The 17,059-nt window shown below is 45.1% G+C and overlaps 1 protein-coding gene across 2 annotated transcripts; it reads right to left on the bottom strand.

The window, feature by feature from the left end:
• Positions 1–10: 10 nt before the first annotated feature.
• MSL1 (MSL complex subunit 1) lies at positions 11–12,119 on the bottom strand. Of its 2 annotated transcripts, XM_049860484.1 has the most exons (10): positions 11,643–11,723; positions 11,023–11,118; positions 8,342–8,565; positions 6,899–7,281; positions 4,945–4,992; positions 4,438–4,502; positions 3,728–3,795; positions 3,203–3,327; positions 2,952–3,024; positions 11–2,520 (listed from the first exon to the last, which is right to left on the bottom strand). In XM_049860484.1, exons 3-10 carry the CDS (start codon positions 8,542–8,544, stop codon positions 2,430–2,432), a joined length of 1,056 nt encoding a protein of 351 aa, XP_049716441.1. In that variant the 5' UTR covers positions 8,545–8,565; positions 11,023–11,118; positions 11,643–11,723; the 3' UTR covers positions 11–2,429. The 2 variants fall into 2 exon arrangements, with proteins under 2 accessions (XP_049716441.1, XP_049716439.1); XM_049860482.1 differs by having other exon boundaries at positions 11,023–12,119.
• Between the last annotated feature and the right edge of the window lie 4,940 nt (positions 12,120–17,059).

Genomic DNA, 17,059 nt, shown 5'->3' with positions numbered 1-17,059 from the left:
ATTCAAAAAATTAACAGCCACAATAGTTTATTTACAATTGAACTCTTTATAAGATATTTACAGGACACCCAATTTTACACATCAGAAATGGTATCAAAAGTATGAATTACAACACAGACAACAATATGAAATGGGCATAAAACAAAGCTGAAGTGGACAGACAAGCAACTTCTCTTTTTAATTTATTAACACTAGCTTAAACTTGGTTAAAGAAAGATAAACAAAGAACTATGTTTTAGGAGAACTGCAGGGCTTTCAGTTGAAGATTGAATTTCACAGTGTTGTATCCCATGTAGGGAAAAATAAGACTAATTTTCCCCCCACACTCCAACAACACACTGTAATTTCGCTTTTGGAACTTTGCTAACCCACTCTCCAACCTCCTTCTCGACAAACCTCAACATACTCAAATCAAAGGAGCATTGATCTAAAAGAGGGGACAATAAAATAAGAGGTCCTCAGGGAGAGGGAGAACCAAGGAAACAGAACCCACTTAAGTTTGGCCAGATAGCACCTCATGGATTCCTCTCAAGTCTAGCTCAAGTTCAGAATCTGGGGAGTCCCCTGGGCAGGGTATAAACATAAAGATTAAATTTGCTAACCTGTATCCAAACTTACTAATCCAACAAATGCTGAAAATCAAGAAGAAACTGAGAGGGATCAAGAATAAAGTAGAGACACTGATTGGTATTTTTTTCTTTTTGGGCACACTGTGAAGGAATATAACATAGGTCAGAGCAGGAAAGCTAAATAGCTTGCCACATTAAAACGATGGAGAACAAAGAAAATCTGGCCCAATTTTTCAAGAAATTCCTTCCTCTCCTTAAGGTGTGAGATGAGAGCCCCTAGTGGATTAAGTCCTATTTCTCTCTACATACTTGCTGCAATGATGTTCACAGCAGGTTCCCTTGTGGAGAGCCCACTCTCCTAAGCAGATGGAGTTACAAATGAACACAAACACACAAAAAAAGGAGAAATAAGAGCAGCAAGATCATCCAAGACTACATGTGCTGCCGGAATAATTCCTTTAAAAGTCAATCTCAGGGAGCACAGATCTCACAAAAAGCTTTAGCAGTGGGAGGCCCCTGAGGAACTTTTGTTCTCTTCCCACAATGGTATCCCATTCTCTCATGCTCCACTGATGGGCCGGCCACACACCCTACATACCTTGGCTTCTCCTCTAAAAGTGCTAATGGTTTGGGGACATATTCTCTTCAAGGATAAAAGCCCCTACCTTCTAGGAGATTAGACCCCTACTTGTTTTCACACCATAGTCCTGAAGACTAATGAAAGGCAATTCCTATATATTTAAGACCAGAGGTCTTGGCTCTATTTTCCTTCCAGATAGTTACAGGGATTTTACACTGAGACCAAAGTGGCCTGGGGGTGCTGTCCTAAATTTTTTTTTTAACAAAACGGGGGGAAAAAAAGAACCAAGATGGTACACACACAAATGTATTTTTACAAAGTGAATGGAGAAGCTCATTAGGTACATCTGTTTGTTTCAAGATGTAGACATTTGCCAGCCAAATGAAGCACATATTTCCACACCCCCCACCCTCCCTAAACCTCTACCCCAGCACCAAGAGCTCAGCAAAAAAGGATAAAGCCCAACAAGGAATACTTGAGAAGTGATGCAACATAAGGACATCTAAACAGGTTCTGGCATGCCATCCCCAAATGCCAACTGACTTTTGTTTAGAACTATAACTTGTCTGAAACTGACCATCCTCATTAACTTTTCCAAAGATGTTTTTTGAGGGGTGTGGAAAGAAACTCAGTTACCCATAAACTAAGAAAATAATATCTAAATCTCTCTCCCCACATGGCTCCATCACAAAATAGTTTTAAGAGAACGACTGTCTTTCCAGACATTTATCTATCAACTCTCCAGTCTCTTTTCTACTCTGTGAGGATGACTTGCTTCATCACTTCACTTGTTATTCCTCATCTGGTGCTTAAGCTCATGGTGAGGTTTTTTTGTTTTGTTTTAGGGTAAAAACCACTATACCCAAACTATAGGGAAGGGTATACCAGGGCGAGAAGAGTGCCATGCAGGCACAGCTTTAAAAGCAAGGCTTGCTTCCTCTTCCACAAGTTTAAAGAAGAGAGTACTCTGCCATAGGCAAATGCATAGCAGCAAACCCCTGACACTTTCGAATCTGCCGTTCTATAGATTTAGCTTGAGAGCTCATTCCCCCAAAAAGGGAAAAGAAACCTTAATCACTCTCTGTAATTCACAATTAGCCCAATGAAAGAGTTTTTGTAAAATCAGAGTGATGAAAACAAAACCAGAATCAAGGGAGTACGGAAAGGTATCAGCAAATGATAACATACATGAGGACACAGGTCACGTATACAGGTCTCTGCCACTCTCTGGGAATGGCATGCTACAACTATCTGAAGACAGAGGGCTCTTGCCAGCACAGCTATTTCCTACACGTCCGGTGAGGTGTTTGCTTCTTCTGGATCTCCAACCTGCATCGACTACGCTCATCCAACCAGGGCAGCTCAAAATTCCTGGCAAAAAAAGGATGGGGAATCAGCTTCCAAGACTAAAAGGGATTCAGCGTGGACATGACAGTAACTTCAAAAAGATCACTATGAAAAAAAAAAAAAAAAGATCACTATGCCCTTACTACTCCTAGCCCTGACTCTAGGGTCCCAAGTTCGAAGTGACTTTCCTGCCTTAAAGCTTGAGTAACAATGTGCCATTGAAGTGATTGAATAATTTATTTCTAACTCAAGAAGCAATACTACTAATTCGTGGTTAGGAATCTTATCACTGCAAAAACTAGTTGCCCAGGGTGGCCTCGCTTCTGTAAAAGAACCATGACTGCTACCAAAGATATTCCTAAATCACCTGTTCCGCCTTATATCTAGGCTTTCATAAAGTCTAAAAGGGAGGTACAGGCTACCTGAGATGGGAAGGGGAGGGATTTTATACTTACTGTGGAGTTAATTTTGGTAATGGTCGTCCAAATGCTACAACAGGCAAGAAGGGGGTAATCATCAAACTTTCAACTATGGAAGAAAGTCAAATGGGACCTTGTCAGTGCCATGGATGGAGAAGTTCTAGCAACTATATCTGCTCCAAAATACAATTAATTCAGTCACTCAAAGCATTCTGTAACCTGGAGCCTTGCACCCTTTTTCTTCTTTGAAAACCCAGCTTTTAAGAAGACAGACAGTTAGAACTCACCATCATCTGGCTCAGGGAAAAATGAGGTAACCTCAGGCTCAGATTCCTGAATTCCTTTCTTTTTATACATTCTGAGCTGCAGTCGCTGTAAAATTCTTTGTTCCCTGATCCTCTGAATATCCCATCTGGGAAAATAAGCCACACAAAACAAAACAAACAAATCCAACATTACTTAAGACCTGACCTATAAAAGCAACTCACATACTGCAGATGCTAGGAAGACCTTGCTGATTCCCCTAGATAGGGTAGAGAAAACTGACTGCCTGGTTAGGGAAGAGCTGTTTAGGTCTAACAGTTCAGATCATGTGTTGGTGTTCCACGGAGAGTGGAACTGAGGAAGGGCATATACAAAGAAACAGAGCCAAATATGTTGACTTACGAGTACCACTTCAAGCTAAGATACTCAACCAGTTGGGAAGCCAGTAATTTAAGAGTGTTAAGAGCCTGAGGACTCTTCACAGTGTGGAAGTGAGAGGTCATTGTCCCAAGGCTCACTTGTTTCTGGGATGGACATCTCTGGCCTACCTTTTCCTTCTCTTCTCATCCAGCTCCAGTTTTGCATGCCGCTTCGAAAACACACTGTCATCCAGGTTCTGCATAAAGGATGGCAGATGATAAGCTATTTTACCACCATGTCATACATGTATATACTAACTCATTTCTAGCTTCCAGGAAGGTAAAATGTTTCACCTTCAGGCCTCACCTGAGTTGAGTTCTAAGGACATTATGTGAACCTCCTGGTGACAGAATCAACAAAACACATATTCTCTTCTCCACACCCACCCTATTAAAAAATCTGCACATCTCAAAACCATTTCCATAGCTTTCCAAGGTATCAAACCAAAACAACCGTGGAAGCTGCCTTAAATCCTCGCCCTCCATACTTTGTGAAAGTCTAATTTTACAATGAATACCAACCTTTTAAGATTCAAACCAGCTTGTAATACGTAATTTTGTTGCTGAGTGGTACATACTAACTTTTCTACTTAACATGAACTCTACTTCTGTTTCAAATATTATCTAGCTATAGATTTTTTAATAAATCACTTAGCCACTCTGGACCTCACTTTTCTCACCTATAAAAAGAAGGAGTTGGACTAAATAATGTCTCAAGTTCCCTTCTGACCACAAAAGTCTACATAATCCATCCATACAGTTACTGTGACATTTCAAGTTACCCCCCCACGTTCTATTTGGTCTCTTACTCTCATCCACTGACGGCTCTTGGTACCTACCTCCAAAAGGTCTGAAGGATTTGGGTCCCTTAGAGGCTCTACTGAATGGTCCCTCCAAGAAGGAACTGGAAAGAAAAAAACAAGAAAGGGAGAAGAGGTGGAACCCCCTTAAATCCAAGGTCACATAACCCTTCTACTATTCCCTAGGAAAAGAGGTCTCTCCCACAAAGTTACCAAGTGATAGAAGTCCATTTTATGGCCTCACCTCAAGCCATATTCAGTGTTCCTGCTCTGGTATAAAAGACCCTAAAATACCATTGCAGTCTGCCAGACTCAGGATCACAAAAACCCCTAAACCAATACCTGACAATTCATATAATAGATGCTATTGCAGTTCCTGAAAAACAACTGAAATTTGTTGTCATTGTGAAGTCTACAGTAATGTAATCACACACCAAGGAACCTCACTCTCCCACATTCAACTGATGAGGAATACAACTCCCAACCGTCCACCATCCCACCAACCTCCACCCCAAGCCCAGCCAGCACAATTCCTATTCTACTCACCAGCCAAGACTGAAGTTTCTCCTGCAACACTTGATGGCATCAGACACCCTAAATAATGCAGGAAAGAAGAATCATCTCAGTGTAAAAAGAAAAAAAGCCCATACCCAAATTGGAGGAAAGGATCATTACTGAAGTTCTCACTAGGAAGCCATTTTGCTTTTGAGTTGTTCTTTTGAGAATTTCTCTCTGGGGGAGGGGAAGAGGGAACAACAGACAAAAGAAAAGAAAATAAGCCCACCACTTTTTTTTTTACACTGAGACGACTTCTTTTCTTCATTATTTAGGGTGGTTTCCCTGCAACAGTTGATGGCCAAGGATATCAAACCTTAAACTCAGAACATGGCAGGTGAGTAAAAGTTGACCCTATTTTTCAAATAAAAATCAGTGTTCTCAAAACTTACATATGTAGTCTTCGTAAACAGCTCCCTCCTCCCTCCAAACAAACTACCTTGCTGGTCCAGCCTGAACAACATGCACAAAGACTTTGGCTTCCTTAGAATAAGCCATTGAGACTTCCTCTTGAGATAGGGATGTCAAGAGTAACGATTCACACGTTTATTCACAACTCAGGCTTCTCAAAGGGGTGCGATCCCCCCAATCGGACTCCTTTTACTGCTATACACACAATCTGAGGTGTCTGGAATTTTCTGTACTAGGGCAGATAAGATTTTCAAAAATAGCCAGTCACACAGAACAGCTCCGGACCAAGCCATTTCCCAATCCCGGATGGGAAGTTGCTTCACGGTTCCTCTCAAGTTGTTACACAGCATTGCCATGGCAGCAAGAAGGTTAACCATTAAGGATGAACCTGTTCAACTGACTGAACCAACAAAAAAATCAAACCTAGATCAGGATCCTGGTCTATCTCAGGTACTCAAGTGTGAGGTCTAGTGAATTTTAAATCATTAAGAAGAATAATCTATCTTCCCCCACTTGATTTTGTAACCAGAACAGCCAAACAAAGTCTGGAGAATGCTCTTTGTCTTATTGGAATGGATTCCCATCCCCATCCCGGCTAGGACAAGACACAGGGTAGAAACTCAGGGCTGCAGCTCTATCCAAAAAGGCTTCCCCCACCATTACCCTGGAGCACCCACAGTGACTGTCACAGACTAACATTACATGATTGAAGGCACATTCCAGTTACTGGTTGATGTAGGAGATAAGGGAATCATCTCTGTGTGGAAGCCATAAAGAAAAAAAGGGAATGAAGATCAAGTCCCACATCCCACACCCTCCCCAAGCAGCTCAGATATCCCAAGATAGTCCTTATTGTTTGAAAAATAGTTTGTAGACCATTTTATTTAAATATATGAACAACCAATGGGCTACTGCAATCCAAGTAAACTCTTCACATTTTAGAACCTTTGTGAAGTATATAGTAAGATAAAGTAAGACTGTTGGTCTTTGGCAGATTCCTCCTGCCCCCCAGACCGGGACATAGAGATACAGATAAACGTTTATATAGTTAAAGAGTGGAGGCCCAGGTGAAATTCCCCACCCCAACCTGGCTCCCCAACCCAAAAATTACCATTGGCCCCTGAGAACACCCAAAGACCACCCTCCCAGGTTTCACACAATATCAATTGCAGGAACAGTCGTGCACGGCAAAGTGTAAGTTCTATGCATTTCACAGCACAGAAAACCCTTCTTTCAGAGGGCATGCAAGTTGCCGGAGATTACACCCCCAAGTCTGGTGCTCTTGTGATGAGCAACTTACTGGCAAACACATCTCCCAGTGTTGTAAGCAGGCAAATACATTGAGCACATTTTGCTGTAATTCCATCTATTTGCAATGCCTGCACAGTGTCTGTCTCTGGCTGTTAACTTACTCATTCTTGACAGAACTCTGCTTTATTGATTGCACTTTTAAAAAAATGCCAAAGGCATTTTCAAACTTGTTAGCTTGACCGCCACCACTAGGGTATAAGAGCAAGTGTTCTCTATGCCTTACTTGCTACAGTCTCCTCCTTCTTTGGAGAGGATTCCCGTAATGGTAACGGTGATGGGGGAGGCTGGTGCCAACGACACAAATACATTTCTGTGGTGGAAAGGTACGGCAAATCTTCTATCTCACTTGAGAAGGCTTTCTCCTTGGGATGGCCACTGGGTCCCTTCTGGAGAGTGGAGAGTCTTGGTGGGGTGTCCACTGAAGACCGGGGCTTTTCTGGAGTTTCTTGGCTCCTCAATTCACGTTTACAAACAGTTTCAGATAAGGAACCACAGGGCTCCTCTTTAATGGGAGAGTGCTTAGGTGTTTTTGTTTTGACTTTGGAAAATTCAGGAGCCAGCTTTTTAACAGGAGTCTTTCTTTCTGTACTTCCGAATGGGGATTTCCTATTGAATAGGGAAGAAAAGGTTTTAAAATTTATTTACTGTTGGATAAAATCTGATTTCATTTTGGGACAAGAGAATTAGATTGTTCTCTTGTCCCAAAATGACCAGTATTTAGGTACCTAAACATCTGATGCTCATTTGGCAGACTAAGTGGGAACAGCCCCATGCTTAACAGTATACACAACAGACCCTAATTAAATATTTGCTGAACACATGAGCTTCCATGCTTAAAAACATCTATTGATGTCCTATTACCTACCAGATCTAAAAAGACTCCTGTTTTATTCGATTTTGTTTAACCAACACTAGGTACCCCTACTCTGTGGTCTATTTCTTTCATTCCTGTCAACCAGTGACCAATCTCTTTATTTCCCCCATGTTAATTACAACCTCTATGTCTTTTTTTCTAGCTGTCTGCTGACTCCCTTTCTCCCTCCTTCCCCTTCCCCACGAGCTATCCCTAGGATGCCATATCCTTTCCTCTTTACCAGTCTAAACTCTATACTTCTTTTTCAAGATCCATCTCCTCTTTAAAGTTTTTTTTTTACTATTCTAATTCAGAGTATGCTTTAATATCCCTGAATCTTACAAAACTTAGCTTATATCACTGTTGTTTATCTACATATTTTACTGTTTTTAAGTTCTGTGTCTTCAAAATTTATGCCCCTCTTTACAGCTAGACTAATCTCTTGAGTCCAAAGCCAGTTATCTTTTACTTTTTTATATCTATTAATGCCTAACATAATGGAGGAATTTAACATTTCCTAACTTGAAGTGAACTGCTATAGTTTTCTTTAACAAAATCAGCTGTCACATTTGTTGCCCATTCTCTTTATGATGTATTCTACATTCTGTAATTAAAATGACGAAAAAAGTTCCTAGCAAACTTTTACAGCCTAAGCAAGAACGTTTCAAGATACTTTCTCAGCATGGGAGACCCCTCATAAGTCAGGATATGGTTGCTATAAAACTAATTCATAAATCCCAATCCACTATTCTCAGTCACTGGTAACAAGTGTCCTCATCATGTCCAGACAATGTAACGAAGTTATCAGCACACCTTTTGTGTCCCTTTCCACTCCGCCCACATGAGAAAGGCTTGGGAGGCAGAGCCTGGGATGTCTCCGAAAGCTCCGGCTGGCACTCCAGTTTAATTTTCTCTGATAGCTCCGTTTCCTCTCTCTCTTCAGTTTCATAGCCCTGAAACAACTTGTGCCTTTCTTTCTCGTTATCCTTCTTTACCAGCTGCATCCGCCTTTCCATACGTTCAATCCGAGCAAGGAGCTAGAAGACAAAGTGGCAAAATGTAGACTTAAAGCACACACAACCAAATTAAATACAGGTACTTAGGAATCAGTAGTCTTTCCCTGGACCCTATCAATTCAGCTTATTTTTTAAGAAGCAGACATTAATCTTAATGATGTTTCTTAAAAGCAATAGAGAAAACAAGGTACACTGATTAATTTTACAGGTTAAATTAGATGGAGAGGGGCATGGGGGAATTTGTAGTTCATTCTTCAGAAAGATCCTCTCTACAGTGAGGGGCCACAGCACGTCTTTTAATGGCATGGTCTCTGGTTCTGCTAACCATGTGACTCCAAGTCAATTTGGGAGTTTTAGAATTAACCTTACATCATTTTAGGATGTCCTAAGGTTCTCCAAATCCTAGCCTTTCTACTTCACTCCAAAACTCAATACACAAGGGCAAGGTCCAAACGTTACATTGAGAAGGAATTAAAAGCTCCTTGCAGTGCCACTAGGAATTGCAGTGTTATTTGAAAGGGGTGGGATGGAGGTTCTTAAAACAATGAAGGCTCCACTTGGAGGAATTAGAAGAGAAACCAGTACTCATAAATCCACCAAAGATCATGAAACACACATTTTGCTTTGCATTTGAGGTAACAGAAAAATTAACCTATTTATCCAAATATTAAGACCAAAGACTTATAACTAAATTTAAGGGAGGACTACATAATCAAACAGAAAATGGAAATCTATTCTTTTCAAAACTTGCTATTAAAATGTTCTGAGAAAAGGTGTCAACTGTTCTACTTATACCCTGTAATAAGAAGAGTTGATCATAGTTATACAGTAATATTCATGATACCTTCATCATATCTACTTAACTACATATATTTTAGTCGAGGGCAAACAACAAATGGAGTAAGAGAAATCACCTTGAGCAACACTAAGACTGCAGTACACAACAGAAGCAGTGAATGCCAAGTTCAGACTGACACTCTATCCTTAACTCACCCCACTTCTCCTGCCTTGGAAAGCCTGCAAAGGGGCCTTCACTTCAGGAACAGAGCAAACACCTCCACAATCTGCAGAGAGCCCCCTCTGTCAGCCATAACTCTCATTTCATCTCCCTATATTGGCTTTGATTCATACCCTTCACATTACTTAACCACGGTTTGTGGGTGACATTTCCTTGATTTCTTCCCCTTCACCAGTCCTTCTCTTCCAGCCTCCCCCACCCCCATACAAGGATATGATGTGTTGTAATTACAGTACCATCACACCCCCAGACTGCAGTACAGTAGCTGAGCAGTGCCACCTCCATGTTGAGTAACTTCCACAAATCAACACCATGAGATGTTTTAATGAGACCTGCCTCAGCTCCCATTTCACCTTGCAGACTGCATTCTCCAATAAAACAGCCGCTGCCTGATGCGATTCATTTGGAAAGAAAACAAAATGAATAGCTCTCTGCTCCCTTGCTTAGCCCTTGGCGCACACGAAGCCAGAGAGAAAAAGGGAGAGAGAAAGAGACTGACTGCTGCGGCTTGAACACAACAATTGTAGAAACCATGTTTATTTTTAGGCAGCTGTAAGGTATGCGGGGGTGTTACCAAGCTAGCACTATAACACCCCACCACCCCAGCTTTCCTAATATCTGAAAGAATACATTTTAACGTGGAGGTGCCCTTAACTACTGCTGCACTAAAAACAAGCCTACATAGCCATGCTTCTCAGAAGTATAAAGAAATAATGACTTCCCTAAGACCTTAAGGTTCTAAAATAGGGAATTTTTCTTTTTTTGGTCTATTTAGTACATTCGATAAGTTTACTTTCCCCTGATGCCTTAAAATCTTCCAAACACCAAGCCAGCACTCATGCTTATACAAGGGACCCGATCAGTGTGCTCATGTTTTTATAACCCAGATTCCTATTAAGAACTGTCTGAAATCAAAGGCAGTGATTCTCTAATATCATTTAGAAATCCCAAAATAAGATTCCACCGTAAACCACTACTCCTCCTCTGCCCATTAAAAGGCCTACTCCCCTCCTATCCAAAGATGCTGCAGCAGTACTTAGAGCAACAGCTGCTATGTCCCTGTTCTCCACAACGCATTTCTAACAGGACAGCTCCTCAATTTAACCCCTTACATAAAGCCACCACCTATGCACCCCACCCTTTCATTTTTAACCCTTCACAAATTAGGCCCAAACATCTTTCCCACAAATCGGCGGCTGTCATTTTAAATTAACCCTTTGGCACCTGAAACCTCCCCTCCCCTCCACTAGGAGGTTGCCCTTTAAGCCTTCCCTCCAACCCAGCGTGTCTGAGAGCTTGGCTTCCAAGGACCAAGGGCTCAGCACCTAAGATACTCCTTTGCTGGTAGCCAACCTCCTTTACCCCTAACCAAGGGGTACCTTAACCTCCTACGGGCCCCCTCCCCCGAGCATGCGCACAACTCTCCCCTCGTCCCGAACGCAGGTTAACCCCTCCCGTACCGTGTCTCTCTCAGACTTCAGCTCCTCGATTTCCTTTTCCTTGGCCTGCAGCTGCTGCTGCTGCTGTTCGATGAGGTCCAATTGCAGCAAAAGGATCTGTTTGAGGCAGGCGGCCTGACTGGAGGCTCCCGAGCCGCCGCCACCACCGAGAGGGCTCTTCCTCATACTCTTCCATCTGCCCTCGCTTGCCGCCAGGGTCCCGGCGGTGGCGGTGGGCGCGAGGGGTGGCGGCCCGGGCAGAGGTAGTGGTGGGGGTCCCGCCGGGTCCGAGGCGGTGGCAGCTGGGGGAGTCGCCCCACCCTTGTCCCCAGCCCAGGGCGTAGGCTCTTTGGCCGCCGCCACGAGAGAGCCCGTCTGAATGGGCAGCACCGCCTGATACTTGGGCCGGGGGCTGCAGCCAGCTCCGGCGGCCGCTGGCTCCCCCCCAATGCCGGCTTGTTTGGTGGCCGGGGGCGGGCAGGGTAAGGGCACCGAGCCGCCCCAGCTCTCTTCCTGCTGCCCGGGGGCCGCCCCAGCCGGGAGTAACAAGCCCCGGCCCTTGCCGCCGCAGCCGGCCGGGGACGGCGCGGGGCTCCCGCCCTGGGAGGAGGCCAGCGGGGGCCCCGGCTCCTTGAGCTTACGGTGCCGGGGGAGGAAGTGGGCTTCGGCTGCCCCGGGCTCGTCCTCCGGCCCGCCCAGCGCCGCAGCCCGCTCGTAGTCCAGTCGCTGCTCAGGGTTGCCGCCGGCAGGGGCCGCGGCCGCCTTGAACACTGCGGATCTCATGGTCAGAGTGGTCCGGAGCAGCGCCAGGGACGGAGACGGAGGAGGGGGTGGGGAAGGGGCGAGGTGCGGGGGGTCGAGGACGGAGGAGGGGGAGGGGAGTTTGGCGGGCTCGCCTCAGCAGCGCTGCAGGCCTCGGCTAGCGCGGCTCCTCCGGGGCCCGGGCGCCATCCCGCCGGCGTGCGGAGAAGTGGAGGCCGCGGCTGAGGCCCTCCGCCGGCCCATGGGGGCCTCGCCGCCGCCGCCGCCGCCTTCGCCTCAGAGGCAGGAGCTCGCACCCAGCCGCCCCCGAGCTCATCCCCAGAGCTCGCTTCGGCCCCCCCTGGCCCGGCCGGGCCCGCCTCGTCTCCCCACCCCACACCCCCCTTCCCCGCCCCGGCCCCCCGCCCCGGAGCTCGCCTCAGCCGCCCCGAGCCTCCATTTTCCCCCCCTCCTCCTCAGGAGGGGGTGGGGGGGATGGGTCCGCCCAAAGCCCTCCTATTCCGCGAGGGGGGGGTCTGTCGCCTCCCCCGGGGGGTCTCCGTAGCTCGGGGTCCCCCTCCCCCACAGTCACCCCCGGCGCCTCAGCGTTTCCCTTTAAAAAAAACGGAGCCGCTCGTAGCCGCCACCGCCGCAGCCGCCGCCGACCGGAGGGCGCATGCGCCGGGAGAGAAGCGGGCGGGAGCGAACCGGGAGCCGAGAGGAGGGAGGCGGGCCGCGCTATTGTGAAAGGGGCCGCCGCCGCCGCCTCGAGGGGGGCGGGGAGGGGGCCCGCAGGGGCCCCGGGGATTAGTGGCGAGGACCGGGAGCCGACGGAGGAGCTGGGTGAAGGTGGGCTACCGAGGGAGGAGCGAGCTGGGAAAGGATCGGGGAGGGGAAAAAAGGCGAGGTAGATGGAGAATGCGGAGGCTCCCCGGGAAAACGAAGCGAGAGAGAATGATGGAGTTAAGAGGGAGAAAGGAGCTTCGTAAGGCAGATGCGCCCTTCGTGGAAGTGTACTCAGCGCTCCACGTACGCGGCCTGCTCTGGGCGGCCCCTTACCCCGGCACCTTGGCAACAGGCCGTGCCCACGCGGGGCGGGGGGCGGGGAGGAGGGCGCGCGCGGTTCCCGCAGCCGCTTCTGTCTGCTGGACCAGAGTCAAGATTCAGCCCCCTTGTTTGAGCCTGTGTGTGGGTGTTTCATGGGAGTAGAATTCTAACCCCTTCACCCCCTACCCACCCCAGCAGTCCACACTAGCATGGGAGAGAATGAACTTCTTTGTCTCTAAGGGAGTCCCGACTGGAAACGGAGGGACCTCTGGATCCCAGAGGGAAGACAATTCATGATGTCTGCTGCCGTAGAAGTTCAGTTCCCTGGGATGAATGAAATATTACCAACAGTTCTTTCCCAAAGACCATCTCCCCAACCTTCTTTAGCCACTCCTAGCATCTTCTGGAGGCTCATTTTAGGGAAAGGACATAAATCTCTGAAGAGATTTATATCTTTACCAGGTGTGGGAATACTTGACAGTATTCTGTGTTGAGCACTTCTTCCTCTCTCCATTTTCTGTGTGTGTGTTCCTTTTCAAGCAATTTTAGCCAACAAGTCATTTTGCTCACAGAATTCCTTGTGGAAAAACTTTTAAATAGTTTTAATTTATTGTTTTTCTTTTGACTTTTTTTTTTTTTTATGTATATAGAGATGAGAAGACTAACATTCTTTGGCCTAATTTGAAAATCTCTAATTAAAATTGTGTTTCCACCTTGTGGGCCCAAAGCATGAAGCACTAGAAATTATAAGCGAATGGGTGTGAATGTGTTAAGAAGTCAAGAAAGCCCCAGCCCTCTTCCACCAGACAGACATGCAAGACCTCATGATAGACATGCAAGGGAAGTATTAGGCTTAGGGATACCAAGGAATGTAGAGAGGAAAGCATGTAAAATATGGTGATCTCTTCCAATGTCACCATTTTCAATACCATCTGTATACTGACAACTCCCAAGTTTATATTTGTTTCTTGAACTCATCCTCTAAAATCATATATCCAACTGAAAAGTAGACAAAGTCACGTGGATGATGTCTAATAGACATTTCACACTTATACCAAAATCATGGTTGTGGTTTCCCCTCACCAAAATCCTGCTTTTCTGACAGCATTCCTCTCTTTCTCACTCCATATCCAGTCATCCAATCCTGTTGCCCTTCAAATATATATCCAGAATCCTGCACCTCAACACCTTCAAATCTTCCTCCTTTGTCTAAGCCATCACTTTAGTGTGGCTTTCTAATCTCACTTTTTTATTCCAGTAACAGTGTGACTGGTCTCTCAGTTTCAGCTTTTGCATTCTCCCACAGCAAATCCTGACAAAACATAATTAAGATCATGTTCTTTCTCTGCTCAAAACCTGCCCATGGCTTCCCGTCTCACCTGGAGCAAAGTCATAATGACATACCTAGCTCCCTGGTACTACTCTCTTACTTTGGCTCCTACTGGTCTCCTCCTTACTCACTCCACTGCTATCATACTGGCCTCCTTACTGTCCCGCAGACACCCAGCGTTATGTCTGCTCAGGTTTTCTCACTTGCTGTTCCCTCCATGTGGGTCACTCTTCCTTCAGATATCCACATGGCTTCCTCCCTCACTTCGTTTAGCTCTTTACTGTCACCTTCTCTTAGACTTCTGGCCACCCTATGTAAACTCACAACCCCCTCCGAACTCCCTCTCCCCTTCCCTGCTTTATTTTTCTTCATAGTACTTATTACCATCTAACATGTAATTTGCCTCGTTCATTGTCTCCCTCTACTAGAATGTAGCTTCATGGGGACAGGAATTTTGTCTGTCGTCTTCACTGCTCTATCCTCAGCACCTAGAACTGTAGCTGACACAAAGCAGGCAGTTAATATTTATTGGATGAGTAAACAAGTTCTTAGGTATATTAAGAGGAGGCATCTACTCTTGAACTTTAGCTTTGTGATAATGGCAGTCACATAACATTGCTGTGGTTGTTAGCTGCCATCGAGTCAGCCCCTGACTCATGTATCCCATGCACAATGGAACAAAATGCTGCTCTGTCCTGTACCATTCCCCTGATCGGTTGTGATCCACAGGGTTTTCTTTGGCTGGTTTTTGGAAGTATATCACCAGGCCTTTCTTCCTAGTCCTTCTTAGTCTGGGAGTTCCACTGAAACTTGTTCAGCATCGTAGCAACATACAGCTTTCACTGACAGATAGGTGGTGGCTGCGCATGAGGTGCATTGGCTGGGAATCAATCCCAGGAAGATGAGAATTTATTAATGTAGTATAAAAAATAGTGAAACCTAGAAAAGAATAAAGTTGTCTAGGAGCATGGATAAGGTAGAACATACTATTTAGAGGGAATTAAGGAGGAAGTGACAAGATGGGTCTTCAAAGTTGAGATCACAGGAGGGCATTTCAAGTAGAAGTAAGAACATTACAAAGGAGTGGAATAAAAAGAAGTATTGGCGGAAATGGGAGAAGTTGACTGGAGTGTAGGGTGGATAATGGAGAACATAGGCATAAGGCAGGTAAAGTGACTTGGGGCCAGGTAATGAAGGTCTTTGAAGGGCCAATTAAAGAATACGTAACATAAGCCAAAAAAAAACCCATTGCCATCACGTCGATTCCGACTCCAGAGTAGAACTGCCCCATAGGGTTTCCAAGGAGTGCCTGGTGGATTTGAACTACCAACCTTTTAATTAGCAGCCGTAGCTCTTAGCCACTATACCACCAAGGTTTCCCAAGACCCTCAACAAGGTGGATTGATACAGTGGCTACAACGAGCTGAAGCATGACAACAATTTTAAGGATGGCGCAGGACCAGGCGGTGTTTCGTTCTATTGTGTGTAGGGTTGCTATGAGTTGGAACTGACTCGATGGCACCTAACAACAACAACATAAGCCATAGTGAACTGGTGAAGGACTTCCAGCAAAGAGTGGAATAACCAGATTTGTATTTTTGAAGGCTAACTCAGTATTGGTGTCTCTGCACCTAAGGCCGAGGCCAAACTGAAAGCTGTTAGTCCAGGTGTCAGATGATGAGTGGTTAATCTAAGGTACTAGTGGCCTGGAGATATAGACGAAATGACAAGTAGGAGAGTCGGTGGTTAAGAACAAAGGCTAAAGCAACAATCACAGTTCCACCGCTTATTGGCTCCACGTTATTTAACCTCTCTACCTCAATTTGCTCATCTGTATTATATTATAACAATAACCATAGTACTTATTACTTCATACAATAGTACTTAACAAAAGTTAGTTAATATAATACTCAAGTTTTTTTTATTACTATAACTTAAATAACTTAATATAAAAAAAACTTCCTATAGTAAGTTATTATTATAATAGTACTTAATTTAATAGTACTTGCTGTAATAATCCTTCCCAGGGTTATTGTGAGAATTAACTAAGATAATCCATGTAAAGTGAAGGCTTGGTAATGTAGTTATCTCATTAATTGGCACAATTTGTTGGTCAATAGACAATGGGGAGTGAAGGAGAAGGAATTTGTGGTCAAGATTTTTTTTAAAGCTGGACAGATACCAATTCTGTGAACGGATCGTATATGTTTTCTTCCTTTCTACACCAAATGTGGTCCCAGACCAGCATCAGCATCACCTGGGAACATGTTAGAAATGCAAATTATCAGGCCCCACCCTAGACCTAATGAATCAGAAACTTTGGAGTGCAGCTTAACAATCTGTTTTAAACAAGCCCTACTGGAAACCCTGGTGGCATAGTGGTTAAGTGCTACGGCTGCTAGCCACAAGATCGGCAGTTCAAGTCCACCAGGTGCTCCTTAGAAACTCTATGGGGCAGTTCTACTCTGTCCTATAGGGTCACTATGAGTCGGAATTGACTCGACGGCGGTGGGTTTTGGTTTTGGTACACGTAATTTTGGAGTCCCTGGGTGGTACGAAGAGTTAATGAGCTAGGCTGCTAACTGGAAGGCTGGAGGTTGAAGTTTATCCAGAGGAGCCTTGGAAGAAAGGCCTGGCTATCTACTTCCATAAACCGTGTGGTGCATAGTTCTACTCATGGGGTCACCATAAGCCAATCCACTCAATGGCAACTGACTGTGGCAGGTAATTCTAATGCACCTCAAGTTTGATAAATACTGTTCTAAAGTCCGGACCATGGGTTGGCTGACCAGTTCTTAAAGGTCCAGATAGTAAATATTGGAGGCTTCGAAGGGCCATAGCGTCTCTGTTGCATTACTCATCTCTGCCATTGTAGCACAAATACAATACGTAAACAAATTGAGCGTAGATGTGTTCCAATAAAACTTTATTTATGGATGC

This window comes from Elephas maximus, chromosome 19 (genome assembly GCF_024166365.1).
Source record: "Elephas maximus indicus isolate mEleMax1 chromosome 19, mEleMax1 primary haplotype, whole genome shotgun sequence".
Taxonomy (NCBI): domain Eukaryota; kingdom Metazoa; phylum Chordata; class Mammalia; order Proboscidea; family Elephantidae; genus Elephas; species Elephas maximus.
This window is presented reverse-complemented; position numbering and strand designations above follow the sequence as displayed.